This window comes from Beta vulgaris, chromosome 2 (assembly GCF_026745355.1).
Source record: "Beta vulgaris subsp. vulgaris cultivar EL10 chromosome 2, EL10.2, whole genome shotgun sequence".
In the NCBI taxonomy this organism is placed as follows: domain Eukaryota; kingdom Viridiplantae; phylum Streptophyta; class Magnoliopsida; order Caryophyllales; family Amaranthaceae; genus Beta; species Beta vulgaris.
The window spans coordinates 41,586,312-41,602,663 of NC_079203.1; the positions used below are offsets into that span (position 1 = coordinate 41,586,312).

A 16,352-nucleotide genomic window follows, 5' to 3' on the forward strand; every position below is an offset into this window, starting at 1 on the left:
TCTAATTTATTTTACTAATTACTATTATTATTATTTATTTATTTTTATATCATTATTATTAAGTATTATTATTATTTCTATATATTATTTTTTTTATTATAGCTTTACTTATTATTATTAGGAGGAACATGATTTAGGTCAAAATCACAAATAAACCCACGTTTTTTAGCCCATAAACCAATCAAATAGTGTCAAAACGGTTATGATACAATTTTGTGCGGTCCGACCCAATCGTTATTTTCATTACTAAATATTATTATATTATTAAATCTAATAATTAATAGTAATATTAATTTAATTCTTAGATATTATTATTATATAATCGTCATAGAGTATTAATATATTAATAAAAATAATATAAAACAATTATTATTAATTATCATTATTATCATTAATTATTATTATTATTATTAGTTTATGATTATTAATATTATTTATTTATAACTATCATTTAAAAATATCCAAAATACTATTATTATTCATTATTCATTATTATTACTTACCATTATGATTATTATTAAATATTCATATTATTATTGTTTAAATATTATTTATATATTTATTACATTTAATTTAATTCAATTCAGTTCAGTTTAATTCAATTCAACTCCAATCAGTTTAATTCAGTTCAGTTCAACTGTTTTATGCCGAAGAGAACATGACCTAAAACTAATTGAAAAATCAAGGTTCGAGATTCTAGACTATTTGAGGTCGCAGATCATAAAAAATGGGAAGTTTGGTAAGTCTTGATATGGTCATGATTGATGAAAATATTTTTCTCTTAAATAGTATTTTTGATTATTATTAGAGGTTATTTTTATATCTAATTTAATTTATTCATGATACCATCATTATAATATTCTTTTTTGCTTTATCATCTTCTATTCTATACGCGTTAGTGTTTATGTGCTAATAATTAAAAGTTGAAGTTGTGGCTGAAACTCTTTTTTTTTTTTTCTCTTTTCTCTTGGTCCTCATCTATTAAGTTTTTACCCTCTACTTTCTTAAAGTATCATTGTAGTATTTTTCATGTTAAAAATGTGTTAGCTATTGTTAGTCATACGAGTTATTGTGATACCATTTAATAATAAACATAGATATAACGTTCAACTAGACATTAAAAATATAAAAATTATATATCACGATAACAAATCTAGAAATTAAAGTATAATGACAAATACCTTTTATGTCTTTTTCTGCTACAACAATGAGTTTGGACATGGTTTGAAAGAAAATAAAAAAGTTAGTTTAGCGTTAAATTAGAGGGGATAAGTAAATCCTTAATAAGGTAAACGCAACTTTATAAGTCAATTTGAGTAATTAATGATTTTTAACATAAAGTAAATACGATGTTGTCAGCTATTGTTGCTTTTTTTACCAAAAATAAAATGATTTGAATAGATCAAACTATTCAAAGGATTAGTTGTTGTAATAGAAAAAGAATGGAAAAATTACATAATAATTATGTCAAAAATCTCATTTCACATCAACAAAAAAATTCAACAAATTTAACAAAAATAAAATAAAATAAAATAAACAATAACTCGTGCAATGCAAGGGCTCCTAAACTAGTTCTAGTTTAGTTGTGGAGAAGAAAGAAAGAGTAAACGAGAGACTAAAACAGTGTGATGAATTTATGGAGTCTGACATTTTTAAAGTTTTCCTGCTGGCGATTAATATCCATAAAATTGCCACACCACTGATGTGACACAGCAGGTCAGCTTTGAACTTATACTAATTATTTTTATAAATTATGTTCATCTTTTGTTTCAATTATTCTTCCGTACTTGATCTCATGTCTTATTCTTTATGAAAATGATGCCAAATTGACAATTATTTCAGGAAATCGTTGAAGATTTGACTATATAATTGAAAGCCAGCTAAAAATTGAACCCTATTGAAAGTCAAAGTCAACTTTCCATCTTTGCTATTCAGTGAAATTGCCCAATTTTAGTTTCCTCTTCAAGTTCTGGGTTCATCAACTGATTAGGGTCTTATTTGGGGTTTTTTATTTGGGGGTTTGATGATGAAGAAATTAGGGTTTGTGTTTGCTGTTTTACTGAGCTATTTGGTAGTAGAAATTGAATCAATTTGCAGTAGAGGTTGTGATTTGGCTTTAGCTTCATACTATGTTCTGCCAGGTGGGACTATTTCTGTAATAGCAGATTACCTAGACAGTTCACCTGCTGATATTGTGAGCTATAATCCCGAACTCCCAAGTGCAGATAGTGTTCAAGATAATACGCGGATTAATATCCCGTTTTCGTGTGATTGTATTGATGGGGATTTTCTAGGTCATGTTTTTAGTTACCGGATTCAGACTGATGATACTTATGTTTCGATAGCTGGAACGCGATATGCCAATCTTACTACACCTAGTTGGATTGAGAGCAACAATAACTATACACCAACTAACTTACCCCCTGGTGGTGATCTTAATGTGACAGTTAATTGTTCTTGTGGGAACAGCAGCGTCGTCATTATGGTGTTGTTATTCTTCCGTTCTTTCTCCGCTTCGTCCTGGTGATAGTTTAAGTTTTGTTGCTCAGCTGACGAATGTGAGTGCCAGTTTGTTGCAGAGGTATAATCCTGGTGCAGACTTCAGTGCTGGAAATGGGCTTGTTTTTATTCCTGGTCGAGGTGAGAACCTTCTCTATCTCTCTTTTTTCATATTCATTGAGGGTATGGTAAATGCTATGTTGAAGTTATTGCAACTTGGTAAACTTCTGGTTTCTTTTTGCCAACGAAGCTTATGTGATTTTTTGGCTGCATTGCGAATTAATAACTGGATCATGAAAATAGTGGGAACATGTGACTCAGCCATGATAAAGTAATTCCTATTTTTTCTGTATAGTAGTAACACTTCCCTTTTCTGGAATAGATTAGTCATTACCTTTTTTAGGTTTTGTTTCTCTTTTCATCTCTACATCCCAGGGACCACCTAATCCATCTCTCTTTGTCTCTCCTATCATATGGGTCCCGTGGGCTCCCCCATGTTACAACCTCTGAGAACAGAGGAAGTATTATTGTGTGCATGCATATTGTGGGATGTAGTTGAAGTAACTTTGTGAAAGTCGATAAAAATATATGGCTAGGGCAACAATGTAAGAGGTTCGGATCAGAAACTTCTTTGATCGCAAATTATTATTCAACCTAAACCTGTTGCAAAATTTGACCATGTCAAACTTTACTCCTTTCATGGGAGTTGAAATGTATGGACTATTTCATTTCTGTCTATCCTAATTGCTAAAAGTTTATTAAGCACTCTAGTTATATATGTTGATTAAGATTATTTGATGTGTTACTTTTATAACAAAAAAGGGGTAACAGTTGAAAAATCAGGGAAAGAAAGTTTTGTAAGTGTATAAGGAGATTATTGATTCTACGAACAGAAATAAAGCAGTGGTATAATGGCTGATTATCTTGTGTAATAAGTGAAAGTAAACACACTGTTCTATCAAGGTGGCATCGTCGGTTTTTGTTTAACACAACTCTTCCTTGGATTGATTCACGAATGGCGTTCTAGAAGTATGTAAAGGTGGTTATGTAACTATAAGCATATGATCGTAAAGAATGTAGTATTTAGCTGTGTGTAGAGGCGATGAGATGAGGTGAAAACTTTGGAAAAACCTTGACATAATAACCATAATAAAATATAACAAAAAGTTTTAGTTTTTAGATGATGGAAAAATTGAATCTAATAATCCAACCTTTGGTTGGTATTCTTTAAATAGTCCCACCTTTTGGGTTTTGATTAACTAAAATAATCCACCTTTAGGGGATGTCTTCTCATAATTGTCTGAGGTAACTTGTGACTTGAACTTCAAGTAATTTTCTCCTTTTTTTTACCTTCTTCTACTCGCTTCCCTCTCCTCCTTCCCTCCACAACCAAACCCCTCACCAACCAAAGAACCACCACCACTTTCACCTAAAACAACATAACCCCCACCAAACTAGCCCCAACACCATCATTTCAATTTTCAACCAATTGAGAGAAAGTGGGCGGAGGGAGAGAGTAAGGGGTGGTAGATTTTGGGTGGGCAGGGTACGTTTTCGAGGTAGTGGGGGTTGATTTAGGAGTGGGTGGTGGGTGTTTTTAGGGTTGCTTATGGTTTTTGAGGTGAGCTATGGAGGAGAGAGTAAGTGAGCAATTGGGAGGAGAGATTAAGGTGGCGATGAAATGGGAGGAAGGAGGAGGTGGCGGTGGAACGGCAGGAGGGAGAAAAAAGGGGTTGTGGAGGGATAGGTGGAGAAGGAGGCGGTGGAATGGGAGGACGAGAAAGTGGGTTGTGGTGGCTGGAGGGCGAGGAGAGAGAAAAGGGGTGGTGTAGGGGGAGGAAAGATAAAGGTGGAGGTGGACTGGGAAAAGGGAGAAATTGGGTCGTGGAGGGGAGGCGAGAGAGAGGGGGTTTTCTTAGTTATAAGTAAAGTTAAAAAAATGGATTGACTAATGAGAATGTGACACGTATCTCACTTTACATGTTATGCCGGTCACCAGCAGGTTAAGGACCATTATGAGAAGACCCCCCCCCCCCCCCAAGGCTGGATTATTCTTAGCTAATCAAAAGGTGGGAGTAGGACTACTTAAAGAAGACCGGCAAAAGGTTGAATTGTTAAATTCAATTTTTCCTTAGATGAATGGGTAATAATGAAAATAGTGTAGGTATTACATAGATTAAAGAGAATTATGTTTATAAGGAGGGATCAACGAGGGAAGGAACAAGCTTGCCTTATTTCCTTGAATATCTAGACTCTAGAGTGCGTGTGAAGAGTTTGTAGTGTATCGAGAATGGAATTTTCAATTGTAAATGTATATTATCATGTCTAGGAAATATATTAACATCTTAAGAAACATTTTAACCGATTGAGGAAATTTATGAGCATTTTGGAGAATCATTTTGGGTGTTGTCATCAGATTTCACAAATGATCCTGTCAAAAAACTAGGAGAGATGAGTCAAAATTAAATTCGAGCTTCCAGAAGATTTAATTTGCAATTGAAATGAATCTTTTGCAGCATTTTTAGTCATCTCTTTAATTCAAACTGCCAAAGACAAGACCGTGGCCGGGCGTGGCGCGGGGTACTTCATCCATGGTTTGCACCTTTGCGGTTGCAGAACTATTTTTGTGGGTAATGTGCGATGGTTGTTGGTTGTCGTGGTCCTATCTTGAAAACCTTTGTATCTGATGCGTCTGGGAATTAAGACCCCAAGCTTCAGCATTGCCTTCCCTGTCTTGGTATTACGCCTGAATTTTATAGATTGCCTATTGAGCTGGAAATGAGGTTCAACGTTATGCTAGCTCTTCCTCCTAATAAAGGCAACATTCATTTCATCAACAAATTGAAGGGAGCATGTTAAGTCTTCTAACTTCTGATTGTCAGAATTAGGTAAATTTCTACAACGATATGTACATGTGATGACCAAAACGTCTATTTACTTGGGGATGCCTCAGCTTCAGCTTTTGCTAGGACGGGTTACCACTTATCAGCATGTTCCTTCAATTTCTGAACTAACCTCAATTAGTTGAAATTGCTATCTGGTTATTTTTCTATTATTTGTCTTAAACGTTACTCTTTTCTACAGACAGAAATGGAAATCATCCACCGTTGACATCAGGTTCGAGGTAAGTTCTAGTCTTATTTTATTATTGTATGAATTGGCATGTATTTATATTTACTATTTCAATCTCATTAGTGTCATTTTTCTTAACTTTTCAATCTTATGCAGCCCAGGTGGCTCAGGCTCCGCCTCCTCAGGTAATTGGCTTTGTCGTTCTTCTGTATCTCAGTCTCCTGTCTTCCTGCATTCCAATATTTTTGGCTGCTTTGCGTCACGAAATCCCAGAGTTTGTGCTACTTCATAATGATTATCATCTGTACTTGCAGGAGTCTCTCCTGGAGCCATAGCCGGTATATGTGTGGCTGTTGGACTGAGTTTGTTGTTAGTTGGTTGGTATCTTGTCTACATAAGAAGAAAGAAGAAGAAAGAGACCTTACTCCAGCCATCACAAAGTGGTATGCTCCATTTTCTGCAGTCAACTTTGTATACTTTTGTAAAGTTTTTCTAATAAATTATAGTAAATAATAGCATGTGTGGAGCCACTAAATTAATACAACCAGATTTTGGTCTCCTCATTTTTTTTGTAAAATACAAGAAAGTCAGCCAATCACGCTGGACAGCCAAAAACAAATGTATAAAGAGCAAGAGACGCCACAGATTGCATAGAAGCTAAAATACCAAATGATCCCGTAACACCTTCATTCGTTAGCCTTATTACAGAAGATACAATTGTTGTGTTCCCACTGAAGCACCCAATTCACCAGCATAAAGTGCAATTCCCAAGCACCTTCTGCTGTTCCTGAAATTAATCCATCTCATCAGCATATGGTCCATCAAAGAATCAGAGCACAATCAATGTCAGAACTCCCCTATTATCAGAAAAGCTCATGCCATAAATCAGCAGTCACCTCACAGTGAAGGATGAGATGAGGACCAATAAGTGCACTTTTGTAACACACATCACAACATTAGGGACAAAGTCTAGTTAGCTGCGGAACCTGATAATTATTAGGAGTGTTTAGCTTTTCCAAAACTCTGGTCTTCTGGGAAGCCTTAATTTCCACTGGAACCTTTGCCTTTTAAGATTTGAGATAAAAAACTTCACGGTACGAAGTTTAAGTTTTTGTGACATGTTTTTACAGGTCATAGTGTCATACTGCCTGAAGAATCAGCTCACTCGGGTGGTATATTTTATGATTTTTAGGATTATTTGAGAAAGCGTTGGGATCTAGAAATCCAGTAGAGAGCTCACATTCTGCTGAATTTGTTCTCGTAATGAAGTTCCAAGACAAGTTGTGGCCCTCACGAATCAATTAACTGTAAATAGGAGCATGACATAAGTTATATGAGTGATTAACTTGGGGAATTAGAATGGAAAAAGGTTGCTCTCTAGCCCAAGAATCCTTTGAAAACACCACATCAGCCACAATACCCACCCGAAAAATTGACCAAGGGAAGAAATAAAGAGGATTCCTTCTAGATGAGCCTTCACAGGCTTAAGCAGAAACCACAATTATAGTCAGAGCATCCCAGCAGTTTCATTTGAAGATTGTACTTACCATTGATCAACTAGTGCCAAAGAAAGTCAGATTACAAAGGAGACATCTACAACATATAGTTGCCTGAATCCAACCTCCTTTCCTACCCTGGCTGACAAACCTAATCTCAAGCAATAGGATGTCCTTTTTACAAAATATCACTTTACTTGGTTGCACCAGAGAAGGCTAACCGTCTTGTTGGCAGGTCATGTTGCAAATGCAAGAGATAACATATATAGTTCAATCCCACTAACAATAACTTGTCTGAGAGTACAAACACAATCATTTAACCAACACGTAGAAGAAATTTAAAGGAAAAAGATCGAAAAGAGAGACTAATGAAGAATGCACCCTTTTTCATATGAATTTTGCTAGTAAGGATTAGGTCATTCTAAACTTCTGTTAATTAATTGCCTTTGAAAATGATATGTTGAGGACTTGAGGAGTTATGGTTTGAGATGTGTGTGTGTGTGTGTGTGTGTGTGTGTGTGTGTGACTATGTGTATATGTTGGAAGTCTTGTGATGGATTACTTTTTGTATAAATGACCAACTTTTATAATTCCTGTGAAACAGAAGATGTAACTGGACAATCTGGAGGTGTGACAGTTAATCCTAAGCATCCTGGAGTAGCAGTCGACAAGTCAGTGGAGTTTCCATATGAAGAGCTTGCACATGCTACTGATAATTTCAGCTTAGCTAACAAAATTGGTGAAGGTGGTTTCGGAGCTGTTTACTATGGGGAGCTAAGAGGCGAGGTTCGTTGGTGCATATATTATGAACTTTATCTAGTCAGAATGTCATAAGCATTTATAAGCATGTTTCTATACTTCGGATGCGATTATTATGTAAGCAATAAGGGAATTAGATTTTTGTTTCTTTTATTTTTTTCATTTCCTGCCTTGCTTGAACTTCTGGACAGAGGAAGTGCAATCTTAAGCTGCCTCCAACTCAACATCTCTCCCCTTTTAATACAAATCTTCTTGCCTATAAAGTGTTGTTTACGATTGAGACAATGCTATGAGAAATCAATATAAAAAGTGTCAGCCATCATTGCCTTCTGCCCTTCTCTATCATCTGCTCTCTTTGCTATTTGCCTACTTCCTGCAACTCACTTGGCTAGTCTTTCGTATGTTATTTGAATGCTATAAATGTGTGTCCATGTGCTCAAGTATAATTCTTTTAGTTCTGTACATATTAGGGGAATGTGTTTGATGAATTGTATTCTCTTTTTTCCCCCTATTTTGTCTTTTGGGGTCAAGGTTTTAGACATTGGCCATGTTTCTCCATTCAAAAGAAGAATAATCAATATCATATGGAAGCTTCTTTATTATTATTATTATTTAGATAGGAAGGGGGGGGGGGGGGGGCTTGTTAGATTTGTTTCATGTATATTTTCAAAATATCATCCTTTCGTAAATTTTTACAGATAGATATTCAAAGGTAATAAATGTGTGCGCTTGAAACTGTGAAATTCAAAGTAGGAAGAACAAAAAAACACCTCAGGGAGTATCAGTGTATTTGTTTTAAGGGGGAAAGGAAAAAATTAACACTAGAGCAGTAACGTGAGCACAAACAGAGTTGCAAGAACTTGTCAAAATAATTTCCCTCAAGTTAAAGGTTTACTCACTTACTGAACTCAATCAAGTTCCAATTGCCTGTCTAAGGGATAGTGGGATCTGTTTGTCATATAGTATCTGCAACTTATTTGCTTCAAAAACATATTTTACGCATTGACGTTTCCTTAGAGTATTGGTATTTCGTTTGTCCTAAGACTGTTCTGCTCATTTGTCTTTTGACATTTCATTTCAACAAGCGTGCTGTCACAAAAGAGAAAGATAGATTTGTATAGGCACATATTGTGTTTATACGTGTGTGCTGGTGTGTGTGGAGGGGTTTCAATTGTGTGAATATAAAATATGCAACCCATTAATTTTGTGCGATGCACTTTTTTTTGTCTTCAGAAAGCAGCCGTCAAAAAGATGGATATGCAAGCAACAAGAGAATTTCTTGCTGAGCTGAAGGTCTTGACGCATGTTCATCACTTGAACTTGGTATAGATATTGCCCCTTTTTCTTTTCTCAAGTATGATGCTATTGTTTCTTTATGCTGTTCTGCACTGAACTGACTTTAAGTTTATCTCTCTTTTTATTGTTAAGAAATAGAAAACATGTTCTGATTGTAGATCAATTGTTCTATATTAGAGGACAAGCCTCCAAACAATAGCAACTATTTTGAAATTTTAAGATTAACTCTTAAAGGACGCTTTAGTGTACAGAGAAGCTAAATAAGTTATCCTTCCTCACAATAAATCACATGATAAGCCGAATCTTGGAAAGATACTTCAATTTCATCCCAAACGTACACCATATTTTCTCCTTAGTCTCGCCAAACCCCACAAACAGCCGTACCCATTACTTTCCAGTCCCCTCTCTGTCCTCAGCATGTGAAACAGCCATAAACAATTGTCCATGCGCGTTTCATGTAACATCGCTTCGTAATCATGGAATTCTATTTGTTAATGGGATATTAATCTTTTTTTATTGGTTCACAAGTCCTCTATAGGAGTAAAAATGAGGAATCCCTTTCTTGGTGGAATCCATCATTTGTTAAAGCTAACAATCTGGTAATATTGGATAGAACTTTCTCTAGCCTGTGAAGAGGCAGGTGCGTACAAGAATCTTATGGAGAATTTGTATTAAAAATATTGCTTCAAGAGATCGAGTACTTTGTTTCCATTCCTTCTAAGATGGTCTTCTATGATATGTTAAAGAGAATGTGCTTGAAGTACCTTTTGGAAGGGGAGTGGGTACGAGCACAGGTTTCGAAGGAAAACAATTGCACCTACTGTTTCATCTTTGACCACAGAGACTAAACTGGAACTTCTTGTTTCAACTTTGGATAAACATGATTGCTCTTCTACCCTTTTTTCAGTATGAATAATTGTTCTCTAGCTGCTAGCATAATACATCTTTGATGTGAATTCACTGTGTTTCTTCTTGGATGTCACATGCTGTCAAGTGTATATCTTTGAAAGTAAATGGTAGTTGTTTGTTTCCCTTTATAATATAGAATTAAATGTCTTCTTTCTGCGTTGTTTGTATGAGATTATATATGCTCAATTGGGTATTTGATGGGGTATGATAGTTCTTCTGCAACTTATCTTAAATTCTGTTACAATCCCATTTGACTCACTCGCAGTATATGCATCTGAGTGCAGGTCCGCTTGATTGGGTACTGTGTTGAGGGTTCTCTTTTCCTGGTGTATGAATATATCGAAAATGGTAACTTAAGTCAACATTTGCGTGGTTCAGGTGGAGTAACCTCTGTATAAACCTACTACCTTTTCTTTCCCTCCTTGGCATAAATAATTTTACCAGTTCCAACATATTTGCCCATTTCATTCCAGGAAAAGCTGCCCTGCCATGGCATGCCAGAGTACAAATTGCTCTTGATTCAGCAAGAGGTCTTGAATATATTCATGAGCACACTGTACCTGTCTATATTCATCGTGATATTAAATCTGCTAACATATTGATAGATAATAATCTCCACGCAAAGGTATTATAATCAACTGCAGCTTTTTCTTTGACTGATCAACAGCTTACCCTCGAAATCTGCTTTTTCTTTTCAGGTTGCAGATTTTGGACTGACAAAACTAGCTGAGGTTGGAAATGCGTCTTTACCAACTCGTTTGGTGGGTACATTTGGATACATGCCTCCAGAGTAAGTTTGCTATTTACATCTAGCTAAGAAGTAGAAAACATAACTTCCCTTACTCCTGAGATTACTATACACCAAAACCTGTTTTGGGTGGATTGTGGTGTTTTTGTTCAGGTTGCTTCCTTCCTTGTGTTGGTGCTACCAGTGGCCTATGCTCCATGCTAGATGCGCTTCTGACGAATATATATCACTTTAGGTGCTTTGATGTGTCATTCTAGTATAGTACTCTTCATAACTTGTCCAACAAGAGAACAATATGGTGCTACTCCTTCTGTCTCTTTTTATTGTTCCCACTTTCCTTTTATTGTTTGACTTAATAGGCCCCTACGCCTTTTTGTCTCCGAAGATATTGGTCAGTGGCTCCAAGTTTACAATTAGAAGTTTTGGAGTAGCAAGAATGTGAGGTAGACTTGTACGTCAAGAAGAAGTTGAAGTTTGTTAGGGAGAAGCTTAAGGTTTTGAATCATGAAGTTTTTTTAGGAATATTAGAGATTTCAGAAGGGAGGTTATTTGATAGGTAGATGGATTGATGGTTTTGAGAGGGAGGTTAGCTAAAAGAAGAGATAGGTTATGCATAATTCTCATTGGCTTTTTAGACTACAGACTGTTGAAGGAAAATATATGGGGTTAGAAACGGGATACTAATGTCTAATCTCAATCCCCCCCTAGGGTGGTTGTGGAAATAGAGGTTTATAAAGGACTTAGAGTTGTATGAGTATCTTTTGACTAATGAGTTTTTAGGCATATTATATCCTTCAATCTGATGTTCATAGTGCTTGGTTAAAGAAGAGCTTCTAGGAATAAGAGAATATTATCGTTTTGAGTATGAATAGTGACAAGTTCCTCACTCCTCATGTTATATTACATATGAGAGCACGACTCCTTACTCCATGAATTTATTAAGGTAACAATAATCTATTGAATAAACTGATGCAATTTATATCTTAGATGTTTCTTGAATAATAAATGCCTTAATTGTTAAAAGCGCTCCTAGGCGCTAGGCGAGTTGAGGCGCAAAGCAAATCGCCTTCTAAAACCCAGGCTAGTTGAGTATGTCAAGCGAGTAGAGGCGCACGCTTATCGATGCCTTTTGAGAGGCACAAGGTGCACCACCTAGGTGCTTTTGTTGGAGAAGTGCGGGAGAGAGGGGATATAGATCTGAGTTGAAAAATTAAAGGAAAACCAAAAGTTGTTCCAATTTAAAATTATATTGGCTTTGATTTACTAATTTTGGAGCAAAAGCCCCTTGTTAATTGCATTGAATTATATCGAATTGAACCCTAATTAAAAATCCCTAATTTGTGAGAAATCTCGAATTCATGATTCGGTGGCTATTAATGGCCGCCAACTCTCCGAAGGTGACTGAGGTTGCCGGTTAGCCTACCATCGACCCTGCGTATCTGCGGTGGCCTTCGTCGGCTAGCGACCTTCAATTCAGTCCCTCTTTCTCTCTCTTCATTATCCTTCATTTTGTTCTCTTTCTCTTCACGTGTCTCAAGGTTTGCAACCTTTTCTTTGTTTTTTTGAGGGAGTGACAGTCATGCTCTTTTACTTCATACCTTTTTATTTTGGATTTTTTAACAAGAATAATACAAACTTTTTGTTCGTTCTCTCGCAATAATAGAAACTTTTGATTATTTTTTAAAAATACAAACTTTTGATCAAAATTCCTCCAGTAGGGCAATACCGGTTGTTAACTTGTTGTAGGAGGTAACAAGCTGAGGTGGTTCAGGTGGGTGGGGGGTTGGGGGAGGAAGGAGAAAGAAGAAAGATCATTTTGTAATTTTGTTTTACTCATTTTACTGGTTACAAGTCAGCTTGACCTATTGGAGGAATTTTGATATCAAGTTTGTATTATTAAAAAACAATCGAAAGTTTGTATTATTACGAGAGAACGGGCAAAAGTTTGTATTATTGTAGTTAAAAAAATCCTCTTATTTTTACTTTTACTTTTTCCTTATCCTCTCCTTTTCTTCGTTTGTTATGCTTATGTTCTTAGCCTATGGTTGTTTATTGTGTGCAACAAGTAGCTTATATATATATATATATATATATATATATATATATTTTAATTTATAGTAGCTTATATATATATATAATTTTTTTTTTTTAATTGTTATGTGTTGAGTGTAATATTCTCTATGATTGAGTATTAAGGTTTTTGGCACAAAGGTGCGCCTTGCCTACAGATGCGCGCGCCTTCGCGTTTCGGTGAAGATTATTTGCTACTGAAGTAATCTAGTGGCGTGAAGACGAGAGAAGATATGCAGAAATACACTTCCTTCGTTTTCCATAACTTGCATCGTCTTTTTGCACAAGGACCAGAGTGAGGAGAGAGATAAAAAAAGGAACCCCATGTTCTAGGAGCTATGTTACTCAGATTCAGGTACTCATGTCCGACATGGGTACATGTCCAAGTGTCCGACTCGATTGTTTTGTGGAACTTTTTAATTCTTTTCGTTAAAAATGAAGTGTCCGAGTGTCGAGGATCCGATACGGATACTAGAGGTAAACTACAATCTGAGTAACATAGGCAAGGAGAGAGAAAGAGAGAATATATTGTCAACAATAGAGACGATATGTAAAATATCCTATATATTATATACTATGGGCATGAAGGTGTTATTTGATGAGTATTGATTATTGATAGAGCTCTTTCAGCCTTCCAACATTCTTGTGTATAAGTGGATTTAAACTACTCATTTCATTATGTTGTGTGATTTTATTACTACAACCTGGGAAAGATTGAGATTAGTGATCTAGAGTGATGAAGATAAGTTATGTAGAATAGTCCTGCTGGAGCTTGTTATCCCATTGGGGACTTTAGGCCAATTTGTGGAAGCATACATCTAAGAATTGGGATGTAGTGTATTTCCCCTCCTTTCATGTGCGAAAAAGATGTTTTACCATTCTTTGTGAGCATGACAAACACTCCTCTTGCAACATGCTTTTCGCATTGTAATTCCTCTGTTCTTTTTTCTTGCAACATTGGAGCATGGGCACAAAAATTTAGGAGCGCAGAGAGATAGAGAGAGAGGACTAAAAGAGGACTCCATGTGCTAGGAGAGAGAAAGAGAGAATATATTGCCAAAAATGTCAATGTTGCAAGTAATATGGAACTTCCTAGAATGAGAAATGTTGCAAGTAATAATAAAAAAGAACATAGGAATGAGATTCCCCGAAAAAAGCTCTCCACGCCTATTATTATGTGATATGGCATTGATGAAACTTTTCTTTTCGTGAACAATCCTCAATTATGACAAGTTACAGAAGGTGGTGTATTGCTGTGTTCTGGATTTCTGTTTTATGGATATTTATGCACCGTAGAGCAGTGGAGTTGGTTGAATACCTTTTATATTTTCTTCCTAGTTAGTAAATCCGTACAGTAAATGGGCTGTTTGCCCATACAATTCGGTGCATGAGATAGTAATGGACTTGTTGAGGCAAAGGCACAAGAAGTTCTTTGAGGCTTGAGCTACAATTCTATTCTTAAGCTAGGAGATAGAACCAAATTATGAATAGGGTGGAGTTGAACATGCCCCTGGCCCCATCTGTTTTTGCAGATGTAATCCGAAATATATACGATTAGGTTCTTTGGAGTTCACTAAAAATAAAAGGGTGGTTCCTTAAGGATGAAACTTCCTTTTCTTTTTAGTTTACTAGATGACATGAACAAAGGTTTGGTAAACTTCTGAATATGAGCTTAGGGAAGAGGAAGTATATACATAATTAATATTTTAAGATCAGCTTTTCCTTAGTTCACTTGTGATACCATATACTGAAGTGTTGCCCATTCACTTTCATGTACTATTCTTATTTGGCTAAACTAAAGAGCTAATCAATTTTTTTAATACATTATATTAGTCATACATCATCTTCCCATTTGTAAATGTCATTAAGATTAAAGAAAATACTAGATGAATATTTTTAAAAAAAAACAAGTAAATGTGTATCGAGAGACTTAGTGGCTAGAGGAAGTGTTGGAATGGAGAGAGATATGAGATTGATATGATGGAGAGAGAAAGTGACTTATCATTTAAAGGAAATGGGGACTCTGGGGAGATTATTTTCGGACACCCTAAATAGAAATTGAGAAGATAATTATGATATGTATGGAAACAACTTTACTTTGCTGCACATATAATATAATCTTCACCTTAAAGGCTTGAAGCAAAACAAAGAACAACGAACTTAATAGGCATTGTCCTTACATGGGGGACAAAAATTGCTCATGATAGTCAATAAAAAAAGTGTGCAAAGAAATTGAGTGTGAATTAGAAGCCAAAAGCTTCAACTAGATACTGTTGTCATGCAATCAAATATCTTCCAATAGGATTTTCGGCTTAGCCTTCTCAGATGATGATGTCTCTCTACCCAGATGAATTTTGTGCTTTATTTTGTGCAAGTGGTCAAGGTGTTTTGAAATTCAGATGAATATTTTCCTGAATTTCTAGTCAACAGTGCTACTGTTTTTTCGTGGTTACTGGTTATTGTGTGGTTAGCATAGATGGTATAAAATTTAATCATCCCTTAACTTACTGCTGGTGGAGAAATTTTAACTGTTTGGTTGTGCACCATACAGGTATGCCCAGTTTGGTGATGTATCTCCCAAAGTAGATGTTTTTGCTTTTGGTGTTGTTCTCTTTGAGCTCGTATCAGGCAAGGAAGCTGTGGTAAAGGGAAACGGAAGTGTTCTGCAACCACAAGGCCTTGCTACTTTGGTAAACTATTTGTTTTATTTGCTAGTCCATCAGGCCACTTTCAACAAAATTAGACAATCATTTTAAGAACATGTCAGTATAGAAGTGCAAATATTTATTTTAGAACAGAAGAACTAGTTCTGTGATGCTTGTTATTCACCTTTGCCAACTTCTTAAATGTATTGTCATATTCTCAATTGTCTTTCATTGTCTAGTATACTGCTCCTACTGACCTCATCTATAAATTATTTCTTCATTATTGTAACAGTTTGAGGATGTTCTTCGTCAGTCTGATCCAAGCAGCATATCCAAACTCATCGATCCAAGACTGGGAGAAGAATACCCTCTTGACTCTGTTCTCAAGGTGAGTATAAACAAGCAATAACAAATGTAAACAAATTTCAGGTCCAAAAGATTGTTTTAAGAGGTTTGTTTTTGTTCATTGTTCTGCAGATGGTAGAGCTTGCAAGAACATGCACGCAAGATAATCCCGAGCTTCGACCGAGCATGAGATCAGTTGTTGTTGCTTTGAACTCCTTCTCATCAACCACAGAAACATGGGATATAGGTTCGTTTTATGAGCATGGCCTTAAGAACCTTGCGTCTGGAAGATAGTTAGAAATGGACTATGCTAACATAACAACTTCTAGTTCTACCTATTCTTTTCTGATGTATATGAACAAGTGATGTAGATAAAATGGTTGTGGTTTGGTGGCTCTTTTACTTACCTTTTTGTTAATCCTTTTTTCTGCCTTTTATTCTCTGAAGTACAATGAAAAGAAAGAAAAAGATTTCTGATTGTGTGCTTCTAACTCAAAGTTAGCTTTTCCTCTG

The 16,352-nt window shown here is 35.7% G+C and overlaps 1 protein-coding gene across 1 annotated transcript; it reads left to right on the plus strand.

Annotated features, from left to right (window-relative positions):
• Nucleotides 1-1,561: 1,561 nt before the first annotated feature.
• LOC104886605 (chitin elicitor receptor kinase 1) lies at nucleotides 1,562-16,336 on the plus strand. The gene is given in 14 exon segments (XM_019247595.3): nucleotides 1,562-1,716; nucleotides 1,843-2,494; nucleotides 2,496-2,640; nucleotides 5,584-5,623; nucleotides 5,728-5,756; nucleotides 5,886-6,014; nucleotides 7,672-7,853; nucleotides 9,060-9,149; nucleotides 10,316-10,409; nucleotides 10,505-10,656; nucleotides 10,730-10,821; nucleotides 15,401-15,539; nucleotides 15,787-15,882; nucleotides 15,972-16,336. Coding segments are annotated over 13 exon segments (1,821 nt in total). The 5' UTR covers nucleotides 1,562-1,716; nucleotides 1,843-2,023; the 3' UTR covers nucleotides 16,134-16,336.
• The last annotated feature ends 16 nt before the right edge of the window (nucleotides 16,337-16,352 follow it).